Source organism: Nannobrachium achirus (assembly GCF_963921795.1).
Source record: "Nannobrachium achirus genome assembly, chromosome: 11".
NCBI classification, from domain to species: domain Eukaryota; kingdom Metazoa; phylum Chordata; class Actinopteri; order Myctophiformes; family Myctophidae; genus Nannobrachium; species Nannobrachium achirus.
In genome coordinates, this window is record NC_137820.1 from 13,369,261 (window position 1) to 13,386,095 (window position 16,835).

The window sequence follows — 16,835 nt, forward strand, 5'->3', positions numbered from 1 at the left end:
CTACATGTGCGCTCCATAGTTAAAAACATATCCTACTTGATTAGTCATTTAAAGAAGTCAAAAAGGGGAGGTGAAGGGCAATGCACTCGTGGCTGTTGATAGTCATACAATACTGTATAATTGTAGACTACATCGGTGATAATTGAAGAAAGATATTCCACAACTGCAGTGTCTGTGACAAGCAGCAGGGTGTTTTACTTGAGCTATGAGCTATGAATATCACCCTTTAAAACTTCTGACTGTAACATTGAATCGAATTTTCCAAGCATGCAAAAGTGCACAAACACGCGATACAACCTCAAGCTTGATCTCTGGGCCGGTCGCGGAAGGCTAGCGTGTTGATTGAGTGTATTGGAGAGATTAGAGCATTTTTAGAAAGGCGAAGGACATTCTGTAGCCTAAATGTTGTGTTTGTATTGTCTCACAATTTTAACCTTATTCCTTATTGCCTTGTGTCTGTCCGTTAGGGACGGTCATCTCGCAAACGTTTGTCTGTTTACCTTGTAAGTGCAATATATGATTTATTTATATGTATATTGTGTATATATACAGTATGTACGTGTATATATTTGTGTGTGTGTAGACACACACACACATGCATACACCCACACACTGTGTATATATATATTCCTGAGACCACTACTTTTAGAAATGTATGATTTTAGTGGGGAATGTTTTGTAAATCTTCCAGGGGAGTGACCGGTGTTGCCAGGGGCGGGTGAAGGAATGACATTATTGTGGGTGTGAGAAATCCTTAATAATAACCACTGAGACCACTGTAAGGCTATTGGCCCAAAATTCTGCATTATTATTCTTTGTTGCAAATAGTGTATTGCAATTTGCATGTACAAAATAACATGCACACGCGCATGTAGATGTTCACAAACGTAAGACACATTCAGACATATGGACATCTACAGCCTGCATGCAAACAGGGTTTGAGTTATATGGGAGGCAGTGAGAGCTGAGCTATCTGATCTCCCATTAAAGCATACTGTACTATAGTCAGGGTTGTTACATATTGTAAACAACAACTATTTAAACGACAGGTAATGCATGTAATGATGAGTATCATTTACCCTTACTTCCAATAGAACAAAAAAACGCCATATTCTCTCATGAATGACAACATGGCTTAGAGGTGGGCGATATGGTGATAAATATCATTGAGACGATATCATGTCTCCACGATATGCCTTTTCAGAGCCAAATGGACCCATAAGGGTCCATTTGGTTTCATTTGTATACTGTCAGAGTTACATACTTGTAAAGTTCAATTTAGACCTCCCAAAAGGAACCCAGAGAGTCTAGTTTTCGTCAAGTAACTTAAAAATTAACCATAAAAACCAACTTGAAAAAGAATCGTGATAAAATCGTGTATCGTGATACAGCTTGGGAAAATATCATGATATTGTATTTTTCCATATCGCCTACCCCTACTACCATGTTTAACATGAGTGTTGGTGTTGAATTCGGATGGATTTTGATTGGACCAGCTGGTTCCGTGCTGCTGGTCAAAATCTTCCTCCTGCAGCCTAATATTCTCATGTCCAAGAATCATGTGTGTTCTCACATATCAGCTAATCATATGCTCACTCTCAGGTTGTTGTTAAACCACTTTCTGTCTCTCACTTTAATTACAGACGTGACTACATATTTATGATACTTATCTCCAACTCGAACCCTATGACCAAACAAACTTTCACAATTACGCATGTGTGCATTCATAAACATCGACAAACACATACCGACTTTAATTTACATACATGCAGTTATTCGTCACTTCCTTAGTTATTTATGTGTGTTTTGTCTTGTCTGGTAGTCTTATGTGTCTGTTTAAAATACTGTGATTGAGAGGAGAATTGTTACACTGTGATAGGAGCGCTCGTTTTCTGTTTTTGTTGTTCGTTTACTATTCCTGTTGGTCAATCAGAAGACTCAGACAGCATCAGAGGACAGAAGTCTCCTCGGCTATTTGATAGCCGAGGATGTGTACCTTTGGGACTGGCCAATGTATTCGCTCACGTGTGTCTGATGGCCATTGGCTTTTGACAGCGGTTCTCAACTCCTGCCCTGGAGAAATCTAGACCACTGTTAGTTTTCTAATCACCTACAGTAGTATCCTAGGCACAACCGAGTCCCTGATTATGTGACAACATCAGCACTCTGGGCCCCCAAAGTTGAGAACTTGGTCTTGGAGCACCTCATATGAAATATGAACCATGTGTTTAACATTTTGTCTGCCATAACCTGCAGCTTACTTTAGACACTTGCCATTGGCCTTTTACGACTGTTTTAAGGCCGTTTGTTCCTGTTTTGGCACATCTGATGAAAAAGATGTCCCCACAAAACACAATTCTGGTTTACATGCAGTGTTCATTCAACTCCACTGGACAGTGATTGGTTCATTCTTTTACCATGCGTCATGTGCCTTTGTCTGACAATTCTGTTTAAATTAAAACAAAACATTTTTAATCAACTTGCTCACGTTTTGATTTGAAATCTGAAAGTATTGCTTTATTTACCAATTTTTGGGTAGAGAGCTAAACTGGTATAGAAAAAGGCAGGTGTGCAAAGTCTGTAGTAATGCAAAATGTATATGCAGAGTTTACAAGTTACACAGTAGCACACAAATAAATCCCAAAGATATACAGGCAAGAGAAATGTTAAAGGGCCTACACCAGGGGTCCTCAATAGGCGGACCGCGGTCCATGTCCGGACCCAGGCGCACCTCCGTCCGGACCGCGGCACATTTCTGAGAAATCTCCGCACAGTTGTATCTGACGATCGGACTGACTGTGTGTCTGTGTGATTTGTGTTTGTGTGTGCGTGGGTGTGTATGTGCTCATTCGCTCAAACACATACACAGGCTCACAAGACACACCCCTACGCCAATTTGCAAGCCCACAAAGCGTAGCGGGTGCAACGTGCTGTGGGCTTGTAGATCAAAGGTTTTCCTTCCCTCCGAAGCAGCGCTCTCCATGCTGCTCCCCCCCCCTCTCCACACACTCATGTCGCTCGCTGCCTGAAAAAAAGCTCTTGGAAACCATTGCTCCCACTGGATTAATAATTTAGAGATCTTCTACCTTTGGCTGTTCAATTGGAGAGGACAACAGCAACACATTAATATCCACGATGTAAGGCTCCAACTGCTTGCATTAGACGAGAAATGGTCGCGAAACTCGCGATGCGTGATCATGCGTCTTTAACAATGTGATGTGTCGTCGCATATTATTGCCAGCTATCCTAGGCTGTGTTAGGTTAATAACTATGACTCGTTGACCCTGATTTGACTGGCCATTTGACATAGGCAACCAGCAGTCTGGCTTGTGCAGTAGTGTGTCATCTGAATGTCAAGTAATCCTCTCCCCCTCACGCTAAGTTTCACTTTATTTTCCATTCTGAACGACAAGCCTAATATTGCATTCATGCTCTTTAGTTTCCAATAATTAAACTATAAGCCAGTGTTTTATTGCTACACAATAAATGTAAATAATGTAGCCTACTCTACATGCATAAATAATTATCCATTCATACATCCATCCATCTTCAACCGCTTATCCAGCATCGGGTAGCAGGGGTAACAGTTCCAACTGAGATTTCCAAAGTTCCAAATAATAATAATAATAATTAAAATAAACAATTCTAATGATTATAAAATAAACATACATACATACAGTACATACTGTATAAATGTATCCGCCTTATTTCGCCTTCGCCTTTTTTTTCGGACCCGGACCTGTTTCAAAAAAATATTTCTGGACCTTCAAGATTTGTATTTGAGGACCCCTGGCCTACACCATGCTTTTAAAACTATATTTTTTGTATAAATATATGCTCAAAATTGAGTCTTAGACAGGTTTTAACCCTCAACAAACACTCTGACCATTCTTTTTGTTTGTTCTAGCTCTACTATAATGAGGCCTCTGTTTGCTCAGGGGCGCATCTAGTGGGGTTTTTCCAGAAAAAAAAAAGTTTTTTGAAAAAGAAAACGTTTTTTGAAAAAAAAAAAAAGTTTTTGAAAAAAAAATTTTTTTTTTGAAAAAAAAAAGTTTTTTTGAAAAAAAAACAATGTTGACTCTGAAAAAAAAAACGGGAATCCGTGCACTATTATAGAAAATATTAATGTTCCACAAGGATGAAGGATTTGAAGAATTGACAGGTTTATTCATCAAAGAGGCAAAAAGTTGAACAGAGTATCAGCATTCACAGGATCAGGGGAGAAGGCCTCCTGGCCTCTCCCATCAGCCCCTCTGGGCACAAGCCTCCCCTGTACCATTATCCTACAGTTCTTATAGTCCCTTCTGACACAGATGCTATTCTAAACATGTTCTTATAAGGATTGTGTACTAAAGATAAAGACAACATACAAATAGCTACACAGGGTACAGATAATATGCTGACACAGAGTAGGAGTAGAAGTCACAGTCCATGGATGTCAGCTGTTAGATTGACAGCTGCAGGTACATCTAAAAGAGTAAGTAGCCTTGTGAGATTCTTTAGACCACATACAGTACACTTATTTGTTACACTATAAATCTTTCTACCACATTCCACACTTTTTTTTTGTGAATGAATAGTCTATTCATTTACATATGACAGGAGATTTATAGAGTGCAATACTACATGTTGATATAGCAATTTAAATAATTAATTCACTATTCCCGACCTAGGTTAATAGTTAATACTTGCAATGCATGACTCTTTTACATGCATGGTCAATCACAGTTCAAACTTGACTTGTACTTGGTATCTTATGTTTTATATAACATTACCAACTGGCTTGCTTGTTTGCACTGAAATATGAGAAAATTAGAATTTAGTAAATGTGAATCTATATTTGTTTGTACTTTGAAACTCTGTTTTACAAAATCAAGAGCCCGCATGCACTCCCGTCCTAGAGAATATCTTTCGTCTGGTTACGGTTCTATATTTATCCTAGTCCGGAGCTGCCCGACAACTCTGCAATTGTTGGAATACCAGAGTTTAGACCATAAAACCAAATATTCTCACATTAGTGGCAAATGCCTTGTTGACTCATATTTTAGATATCAACTTTTAGCTAATATTATCCCTATATAAATTACTCAGCTTAATATCAAACACATAGTTGTTGTAGTCTTCATGGCGTCTCTCCTTTCCTCCCATCTTCATTTGGCTTATGGCATGTGACGTCCAGTTCAGTGGCTCTCTGACGTCCCAGCATGTGTCTCCTTGGCTTGGTCCCCTCCTACTGTGGCAAAAGTCTGTTGGTGTTCGACGTGGTGTCGATTTCGTCACCTCCGCTGTCAATCTGTGTGATTTGGTGGCAGGCTTGCTTTCCTTGTAAATGAACAGCAAGCTTCTCTCTGTCCAAGATGTCATCACAGGCTGCAGTCATCACAAGATTATTGTTAATCTGTGAGGTCTCGACCTTGTAGATCTGCTTGAAAGTCAGTTCTTGTTGAGTTTGCATAGCTTGCAAGTTTCTTCTGCAGTGGTCTCCTCTTTGTCCTCCATGGTGGTGGACCTGCTTTAGGTCTGCTTCAAAAATCTTCTTTCCAAAAAGTTCCTTCATCCCAGGTTCTTTTGAGCAAGTATTCATCTATGGTGAAAGATGAAATATTGCTCCTGGCTAGCTCGCCAAATATTATAGAAAATATTAATGTTCCACAAGGATGAAGGATTTGAAGAATTGACAGGTTTATTCATCAAAGAGGCAAAAAGTTGAACAGAGTATCAGCATTCACAGGATCAGGGGAGAAGGCCTCCTGGCCTCTCCCATCAGCCCCTCTGGGCACAAGCCTCCCCTGTACCATTATCCTACAGTTCTTATAGTCCCTTCTGACACAGATGCTATTCTAAACATGTTCTTATAAGGATTGTGTACTAAAGATAAAGACAACATACAAATAGCTACACAGGGTACAGATAATATGCTGACACAGAGTAGGAGTAGAAGTCACAGTCCATGGATGTCAGCTGTTAGATTGACAGCTGCAGGTACATCTAAAAGAGTAAGTAGCCTTGTGAGATTCTTTAGACCACATACAGTACACTTATTTGTTACACTATAAATCTTTCTACCACAGCACACGGATCAACTCTCAGAACAGCACTGTTCTGAGAACCTGTGGAAAGCTTTTCATCTCTGTCTTCCCAAAACCAGGGAAAGACACAATGTACAGAAATAGGACTTTGTGAGGATAGAAGGTGCCAGTGGGACCCCAAAAAAAGGTTTTAAAATAGAAAAAGTGAAAATTCATGGTGTAGGTCCTTTAAGTCCAAGCGCACACACTCTGTGTAGGTTTAGAGCAGGGGTGCACAATATTTTCAATAATTACCTAGAATATTGATCCATGCCAGTTGTCATGACATGACACAACCATGTAGTATTTGTTCATGATAATTGTTAAATAATGATGTTGAACTAATAACCACGGTTTTAATAAATGTAGAAGGGGATAAAGCACGAAAAAGGTTAATCCCCCACCATTGTATTTAGAACAAACGTGGAACCTGTTTGACCAAAAACAAGTCTTCTTCAGGCAAACTATTGAAACTAATGTTTAGTCACTTTTTTGTACTGCTCTGCTCTTGAAGGTATACAGTACTTAAACCGGCAAAACCCTAAGGGGGAGAAGTGACCTCCCTAATGGCGCATCTGCCTGGGTGACAGCAGACTGCTGGGCATCAACTTTGACAAAAAATGCACAGACCTGGTTGGTTGTTTTAAGTTGGAAAAATGTGGCTATATTTTCCCAAATATGGAGATGACTGATGTCTGACATCATAGACCACTTGAGACTGACACAATATGTCCATATATGGGCATTTCCAGATATGGGCTTAGTATTGATGACATCAGGGATCTCCATTTATGGGCATAAATGGTACAAGGACGGAATTCATTTGCATTCAGTGTGACTCGTGTCGTGGCAACCACACTGGTTAACATGAGACTGACACACTGTCCATATATGGGCATTCCCAGATATGGGCTTAATATTGATGACATCAAAAGGGATTGTATGTGGTTGCCCTAACGGCATCGTCTGGGAATGCCCATATATGTACTTAATATTGACGTTTTTCAGTTCGGGTCCTCAAAATGGGTTTGCAGTATGTTTGTCAACAGGTAGCCCATATGGACCTTGCATTATAGGGGGAATTAAGCTCAACACATCAAACACGTCAAATCAAAGCAAATTTTAATGGACAGAAGGGCCACATATTTTTATCTCGTTTAGTCTAGTCTGCATAGTTGTCACATATATATACGCGCGCACACACACACACACACACACACACACACACACACACACACACACACACACTCTCTCTCTCTTCCCCTAAGGTTATGAGCCCGAGAACCACTTTTCGTGCTATTTCTCACCATTTATATTTAGTTTGAGATATGATCTCTACTGGTCGGCAAATTTCAACCTGAAGTTGATGATCAAAAATTGACCACTTATTCTCTTACAATGCTGGTTTGTAAAACAGACCATGTCTTGCCCTGTAGGTTATCATGCTGAGGCCCAGGAGGACTGTAGTTCAACCAAAATATTACTTATTTTCTATCAATGAAGAGAGTTTTAGGAATGGGACAATAAATACAAAATCCATGACTTCAAGGCTTCATGGGGTGTGTAATTAGAGGTATTTTTTGGGGGTGGGTGCACTAGGCCTACTCCTTTAATTTGTATTTATTTGATTGATAGTTCAGATTTCACTACTAAAAATAAACACAAATAAAGAATAGGCTATGAGAGCCGCTTCAATTAATATTCCCAGGCTGACTTTTGTTTCCAGTCCACCCATGATGAAGTTGGTGATAAAAATGACCACTTCTCTAACTTAGTCATACTTCTCTTTTTTTAATGTTTGTCTTCAGTTTTCTCCCATAAAGTAAAAAATTATTAAAAAAAAAAAAAAAAGGTTTCACACACCTGTGCATTACCATACTGCATGGTTTTCAAAACAAACCTACAATTTAGGCCTACAATGTAGGCAATAAGCAAGGTAAACATGCACATACATCAAATGCATCTATAGCGACTGCGTAGTAGCCTCTAACTGCGTAGTGCCTCAGCCTCAGTAATCTAGGATCATATGTAAACCAAGAACCTAGCATCAGTCTAAAGTACCATTACAATATAAAACATTCACACTGTGAATTCACACTAGAAAATACTGTTCCAGTTTAGGTGGCCATTTTGAATGTATTCAATAGACCTAACTCACTTCCTGTTTAATGTTTTTTGGGCACCCCTTCTTCCAAGATGACTTATGATCACCCAAGGGACATGTGTGCCACTGCCAAATGTCATGCTTGTAGGCTATCCACCGGATTTTCCCACATGACATAAATACCCCTATTTGGTTCACTCAGAGTTAAATTAATTGGTAGTTTGGGATCCCAATGAAGCTCTGTGGCTTAATGTTGTATATCACACTGGGGGTCCTTCCTTGAAATGAAAATGTTTGAGGAGGACCAGTGCAATGTATGAATGAATGAATATGAGTCGTTCTACCAACTCCTCACCACCAGAGGGAGGTATACCACACCATAGACGTGGGAGAGCTAACTGGAGAAAACTCAAGCAGAGATGAAACAGGAACATGTTTTCGGTGACATAAACATCCATCCATGTTTTTGTTAATATTTATCTGAATTATTCAGCAATCAGCACCATATTACCGACATATAATTGGTATTTGGTACATGTATCTTAAATTACGGGCAATACCAAATATAATGGGCATATCAAAGATGTGGTGAGTATAGAGCCCTCTGGTTGATTGAATATTGATTGAATAAAACACAGGAAAGTGAGGAAACTGCATTTAAACCCTTAAACCCAGGAAAGCCTATGGCTTGTTTCCATGATGGGGTCCTTTCCCTATGGGTCCTTTAATTGCCTTGTACTCATTCAATGCAGCGGAAGGCTTTGACTTTTTACCAGGGCCAGTTTCGAATTGCATGCAGCCACCTGTGAGTGCCCTTTTAGAGCGGTTTTGAATGAGTGTAGGGATTTACACTCCTTTAATGCTTTTGGTAAACTCGTTAAGTTGAGTCTGATGAGATACAGGCATTACTACTTAATACGTTACTACTTAATACCGTCTGATGAGATACAGGCGTTACTACTTAATACTGTCTGATGAGATACAGGCGTTACTACTTAATACGTTACTACTTAATACCGTCTGATGAGATACAGGCATTACTACTTAATACGTTACTACTTAATACCGTCTGATGAGATACAGGCGTTACTACTTAATACATTACTACTTAATACTGTCTGATGAGATACAGGCGTTACTACTTAATACATTACTACTTAATACTGTCTGATGAGATACAGGCGTTACTACTTAATACGTTACTACTTGTACGTTACTACCTTCCATCTGGTCTTTGGTCTGCCACAGGGTCTGTGGGATGTGCATCGAGGACCTTCCTAGGAAGGCGATCGGGGGGGCATCCGTACTAGATGCCCCAACCACCTAAGCTGACTGACTCCTTTCCAAGTGTGGGATCAGCAACACCTTGGTGGTACCGGCAGAAGACTCTAAATAGGGGCATAGCTGACCCGTAAAATCTATATTTGGGCATAGCTGACTTATGACCTCATCATGACGACATGAGCAAACACAGCTGAATTGTATAAATGATCAGTGCAGAAACCAATGGCGTACGATAGTATTATCCTTGGCCAGGACTCCTGAACTTCAAGAACCCTGAACACGTGTATTGTTTGGTATTTTACCATTTTAGTGGTTGTGTTTGAAATAATGCACTGGACTTTGCATCTGGAAGAAGAATGGACAAATAGCGGAACGAGATTATATGGCTCTGTTGTAACAGTAGGGCTCAAGCTGTTCTGCTTTGGAGAAGCGGCTCGTTTGGTCCCCTCATACGATGAGGCCGATTCCGATGAGGACGACCTGTGTGACACGATGCCTGACAACCCGTGTCGCGTGATGCTCGTTCACATCTTCAACGCGGTGTCTTTGCGCTGGGAGACGTTGCCCCCAGAGACGACTGGACCAATAGGAGGACGTCCCTCTGTTGTACCACAGGCCAACTTCAGCCACACAGCTGTGCTGATAGACCACGTTATCTATGTCTGGGGTGCGCATTGCCGCCAGGGGCATATCACGGCATTCGATGTGGACACCCACAGATGGTTGGAGTTTGGGGTTTGTGAGGAAGTTCCAGTGGCCAGGCAGGGACACTCGGCCTGCGTCTGGGGGAAGGTCATGTACGTCTTTGGAGGATTGAATGAGCAGCAATGCACCAACACCATGTACAAGTTGGACACCGCCACAATGGTCTGGTCTTTAGTGAAACCCAGAGGTACTCCGCCACTTTGTACATGGGCTCACTCTGCCACCGTCATCGGGACAAAGATGTATGTATTCGGGGGCGTGGGGATGTACAAGAACAGCATCAGCATATTTGACAAAGAGACCAGCTGCTGGCAGAGCATCACTTCTACACATCTTCATGCGAGAGTACGGTACGGACGCTCAACCGGACACTCAGCCTTTGCCTACGATGGAGAGCTGTACATACTTGGTGGTATCTACAATGATCTGTGGAAATTTAATTCAAAGACCTGTTCCTGGACGGTGTTAAAGCCCAAGGGCAAAGGCCCGTGTGCAACATGTTTGCACAGTGCCGTGGTGGGAGACCGTGTCTTCTTCTTTGGAGGACGTAGACTCTGCCACGTTGATGACCTGTACGCCTTAGACCTACGTCCTGGTCTCAAGGTGTTATGCAAGCTAGCGGTTCTTCAGTGCGGTCTGGAGACGTCGCAACTCCCACATGACATCAGGTGGGAACTGGCAGCCATGATTAACAAAGGACACTGCCACAACGTCTATAAGAAATACCACATATGTACCACAGTCTGCTATTTCCCTGAACATGTCCTACTATAAGAAATACCACAGACTGCTGTTTCCCTGAACATGTCCTACTATAAGAAATACCACAGATGTACCACAGTCTGCTGTTTCACTGAACATGTCCCGTAAATGCATTTCTTCCACCGGTTTCTGTTTCGTCTTTCAAACATTGAGAACGGAGCGTATTTTGGCAGAAACTCACACATGACAAGAGACCACTCCATTCCCATTGAAAAGTGGAGGTAGAATTATACTTCTACGTTGGAGGTGCACTAAACCAAACTGCAGGGGATCAACACTCATCAACACTCATGCACACACACACACACACACACACACACACACACACACACACACACACACACACACACACGTTCGCACACAGACAGGGGCTTCAAAGGGGGAGGGGGGGGGTGGGACTGAGTTACTAGGGCCCAAGGTGGAGGGGTTCTTAGTTATTTTATACTTTAGCTATTGAAAAATAGCAAATATACAAGCTCACAGCGCGGCACCGAGTGCCGCGCTGTGAGCTTGTAGATCTGCTATTTTTCGTGAGAATGTAATGATTTGATTGAAGACTTTATTAGAAGTTTGCATAGAAAAAGGTACAGTTTCATGACGGTACAGTTCAAATGTAATGCAAATCTTTGAATACATGTATTTTTAAGTAAAAATGTGCACATTTTGCTTCTGGGGGGTCCCTGGAACTAAATATTTTGAGATGGGGGGTCCCTGGCCAAATACATACAATTTTGGGGGTCCTTCACATGAAAAGGTTTGAGCATCACTGACATAGAAACATTGGTTTTTCAAAAAAACCTTAGAAGGATTTTAAATATTCAAATACTTGCATAAATGTTCATGATTTTTCAAACATAGCAGATCTACAAGCTCACAGCGCGGCATTGAGTCCCACGCTGTGAGCTTGTATATCTGCTATTTTTCAATAGTTAAAGCACTAAATAATGCGTTCCCAGTGGGTTTAACCCCCTCCTCCCCCTATGAAGAACATTCATGGGGGGCCTGCAGTGAATCCTTGAGTTACTAGGGCCCAAGGTGGAGGGGCCTTGATTATTTTATACTTTAGCTATTGAAAAATAACAAATATACAAGCTCACAGCGCGGCACCGAGTTCCGCGCTGTGAGCTTGTAGATCTGCTATTTCTTTTTTCTTTTTTTTTGAAAATGTAATGCAAGTCTTTGAATACATGTATTTTATAAGTGAATATTTGTAACTCAAATTTTGCTTCTGGGGGGTCCCTGGAACTAAATATTTTGGAAGGGGGTCCCCGGCCAAATACTTACCATTTTGGGGGTCCTTCACATGAACAATTTTGAGCATCACTGACATAGAAGCATAGGTTTTTCAAAAAACCTTAGAAGGATTTGAAATATTCAAATACTTGCACAAATGTTCATGATTTTTAAAAAATAGCAGATCTACAAGCTAGCAGCGCGGCATTGGGGATGGTGTTTTCTACTGGTGTTTCAGTCCGAGCGTATCAAAGGGTGCGTGCTCAGTGTAGTGAGTGCCTAAACCCAACCCTAACCCTAACCTCAGTAAAACTATGCCTAAACCTAACCATAACCCCTAACCCTAACCACACACAGTGCGCATATACGAACGCACACTTTGATATACTCTGACTGAATCACCAGCAGAAAACACTCTCCCCGTGGCATTGAGCGCCACGCTTTGAGCTTGTAGATCTTAAAGATTTTAGACTTTCAATCTACGGTTGATTTTGACGACAAAATGTTTGTTTTTTTGGCGGTGCCTTGATGGTGTCGCAATGCCTGATTTTACACTTGGCTCCGCTCTGAAAATATCAGCTCTACAACGCGTCGCAACGTGATGCATTGTGAGCTTGTAGATCTGCTATTTTCAGAGCACAACCCAAACATAAAATGACTTTTCTTTTAGTTCTACTGGATCTCTTCTCCACTAGTCCCTCCCTAACATTTTAGTCTAGTTTATATTTGTCAATATATTTAGTCTTAGTTTTAATCATCATAGCTTTGATTTTATTTAGTTTCAATCAATGAAAAAGGTTAATCGACCAACATTAATACATTCATTTTCGATGAATGAATTGACCCATTCAAGCCGGGTAAGCATCCGTGTCATTTTCCAGGGGGTCCCAGCACACGCACGCACGCACGCACGCACGCACGCACGCACGCACGCACGCACGCACGCACGCACGCGGGGCGTCACAGGGGGGGGGGGTTGTGGGACTGAGTTACTAGGGCCCAAGGTAGAGGGGCCTTAATTATTTTATTCTTTAACTATTGAAAAATAGCAGATCTACAAGCTCACAGCGCGGCACCGAGTGCCGCGCTGTGAGCTTGTAGATCTGCTATTTTTTGTGAAAATGTAATGTAAATCTTTGAATACATGTATTTTTAAGCGAATATTGTAACTATTTGTAATTGTAAAATGTTACTTCTGGCGGTCCCGGGAACTAAATATTTTCAGATGGGGGTCCGTGGCCAAATACATATAATTTTGGGGGTCCTTCACATGAAACAGTTTGAGCATCAATGACATAGAAACATAGGTTTTTCATTTAAGATTAATGTATTAACCCATTCAAGCCAGGAAAGCATCCGTTTTATTTTCCAGGGGGTCCCAGCACACACACACACACACACACACACACACACACACACACACACACACACACACACACACACACACACACACACACACACACACAGGGGCGTCACAAGGGGGGAGGGGGGGAGTGGGACTGAGTTACTAGTGCCCAAGGTAGTCAATAGTTAAAGCACAAAATAAGGCGTAATAAGTGGGTTTAACCCCCTCCTTCCCCTATGAAGAACATTCATGGGGGGCCTGCAGTGAATCCTGCAAATATACAAGCTTACAGCGTGGCACCGAGTGCCGCACTGTGAGCTTGTAGATCTGCTATTTTTTGTGACAAGTAATGTAAATCTTTGAATACATGTATTTTTAAGCGAATATTTGCAACTAAAAGTTTGCTTCTAGGGGGTCCCTGATACTAAATATTTTGAGATGGGGTTCCCTGGCCAAATACAAAACAACTTGGGGGTCCTTCACATGAAAAAGTTTGAGCATCACTGACATAGACGGGTTTCTGGTCCACGTTACACTGATAAAACTAGATGCGTGCGCAGGGTCGGTACCAAAATGAGCCAATGAAACCAGCGCTCCCCAAAACAACAGGTTTGGGGATTGGACAGACTTGATTACATGATACAGTCAGCTGTGCATTTAGTCTCAATGTTTGTAAACAAGAAACCCGTCCATAGAAACATAGGTCTTTCAAAAAAAGAAAACTTAGAAGGATTTGAAATATTCAAATACTTGCACAAATGTTCATGATTTTTCAAAAATAGCAGATCTACAAGGTCGCAGTGTGGCATTGAGTGCCGTGCTGTGAGCTTGTATATTTCCTTTTATCAATAGTTAAAGCACAAAATAATGCGTAATAATGTCCCAGTCTAAATGGGTTAAACCCCCTCCTCCCCCTATGAAGAACATCCATGGGGGGCCCGCAGTGAATCCTTGTACCCAGGGCCCAGAATGTGGTCCCACACCCCTGCACATACACACACACACACACACACACACACACACACACACACACACACACACACACACACACACACACACACCACACACACACACACACACACACACACACACACACACACACACACACACACACACACACCACCACACACACACACACACACACACACACACACAGGGGCGTTTGTAACCTTACAAACACTATCCCTAAACCTAACCTTAACCCTAACCTCACAGAAATGATAACCTCAAAACCCTGTCCACCTGGGTCAAACATTTGGGAAAGAGCTTCACCCAATACAGACCAGTGGTGAAATGTAACTAATAACAAGATCTGTACAAATCTTAGGTATTTCTTTATGTTACTTGATAATGTCCATTTTGTAATACTTTATATTTGTACTGTTCTACCACCTCAGAGGGAACTATTTACTCCATTATTTGAAACATATATTGTAGTTAGAATTGACTTTGCAGATTTAGATTGTTATTGCAAAATGTACATTAACCTTACCTGTTATATTTTGGATAAAAAAAAAAAAAAACAGCAGATCTACGAGCTCACAACGAACTTGTAGATCTGCTATATTCTAAAAAAGTATACACAGTTTTAAACTTTTAACAATTGTGAACAGGGCATTCTTCATATTGCATACTATAACTTTTGTTACTTTATATATTTACTGTACTGGTACTGGTACTTTTATTCAAGTAAAAAATGTGAATGCAGTACTTTTACTAAGTCTATCAAAGCATTGTGGTATTGCTAAAAATAAATTAGATTACATTTTCACCACTGAAAATACAGACAGACAGACAGACAGACAGACAGACAGACATGGACCACTCTTCAAACAAAGCATCACCACATTATTCACAGTATAACAACATAATAGATCACTCGTGAAAATAAGTATTGTGAATTAATCTGACCGTAGAGTTTCCAGTTTACAATGTGGACTGTTGAGTGCAGCTTTGAGCGGCTCCAGGTCCAGCCGGGACAGGTTGTTGTAACTTAAGTCCAGGTGCCGTAGATGAGATGGATTAGAACTGAGAGCTGAAGCCACAACCTCAATGTGTTCCTTTTCGAGGTCACAGTCAACAAGGCTGTAATGACAGATTAAATGTAAAATCAGAGATTATCAATCAAAACAGATCAGACCATGTTCCCTGTGGTGCTGCATGAGTGTGTGTGTGTGTGTGTGTGTGTGTGTGTGTGTGTGTGTGTGTGTGTGTGTGTGTGTGTGTGTGTGTGTGTGTGTGTGTGTGTGTGTGTGTGTGTGTGTGTGTTTTGGCTACTTTTCAGGCTAAGCTAATAAGCTCTGTGATTAACATATTTAATTGAAATGTGCTCATAACTTTCCACTGTTGTCATTTGATTGGAACGCAAACATGAAATAATAAACATTATCACAACGTGCTGCTGTTGCTCCACTCTATAGCAGTGAAGTGAAGAAATGTTCTTTCTATAGATGTACGACCACATGTCATTTGTTTACATATTTTGGTTTCCTTAAAGGCCCAGTGAAATAAAAAATATGTTTTTCACACTTTCTTATCACACTTTCACACTTAGCTTATCCGTGGTAATCATATTATATGGGCAATCATTGAAAATATTTTTTTTTTGTATTTTTATATCAAAGGTCCATACAAGGCTAAATCTTAATTACTTCCTGTAAACAGAAACGTGCTGCGTGATGACATACATGTAGATCGATTTTTTTGAATATAAATGAACCTTTGATTACATTCACCTGTTTTATTCCCATTGCTGGCATTCCCCCAAAGGGGTCCACCCTATGTTCCCCAGGTTCTATGTTCCCCACTTCCCCCCAAAAAAGGTTCTATGTTCCCCAGGTTCTATGTTCCCCACCCACCCTCCACACAAAAAGGTTCTATTTTCCCTGCTCAACCAAAAAAAGGATCTACTGTATGTTCCCCACCAGAAACCATGTAGGCAATCCTAATTTAGGTGCCCAGTTGCCCAGGTACCCAGATGTCTCAACCCCTAAGTGCCCACACGTCCAATGCCCACATGTCTGCCCAAATGTCCCTATTGCCCAGATGTCCAGGTGCCCACTCGTCCAGATGCCCAGTCATCACAAAAGTATGGTGTCCAGATGTCCCTAAAGCCCCCTGTCCCACTAGTATTCGTAATTTCTCCCCATTATTGTGTGTTTTGAGTTGTTATTTAATTAATAATTAGAAATTAATGTTTCCCATGCATTTTTGGATGGAGAACATAGAACCTTTTTTAAGTTGAGCGGGGAACATAGAACCTTTTTTTGTGGGGTTAAGTGGTGAGCATAGGACCTTTTTTTGGGTATGCGGGAAACAGAACCTTTTTTGAGGG

General features: G+C 41.1%; 1 protein-coding gene across 1 annotated transcript; it reads left to right on the top strand.

The window, feature by feature from the left end:
• Positions 1-9,948: 9,948 nt before the first annotated feature.
• On the top strand, positions 9,949-10,935 carry LOC308294144 (kelch domain-containing protein 3-like; the record flags this gene model as incomplete). The annotated part of the gene is made up of 1 exon (XM_080736868.1): positions 9,949-10,935. One exon carries the CDS (start codon positions 9,949-9,951, stop codon positions 10,933-10,935), a length of 987 nt encoding a protein of 328 aa, XP_080592994.1.
• Between the last annotated feature and the right edge of the window lie 5,900 nt (positions 10,936-16,835).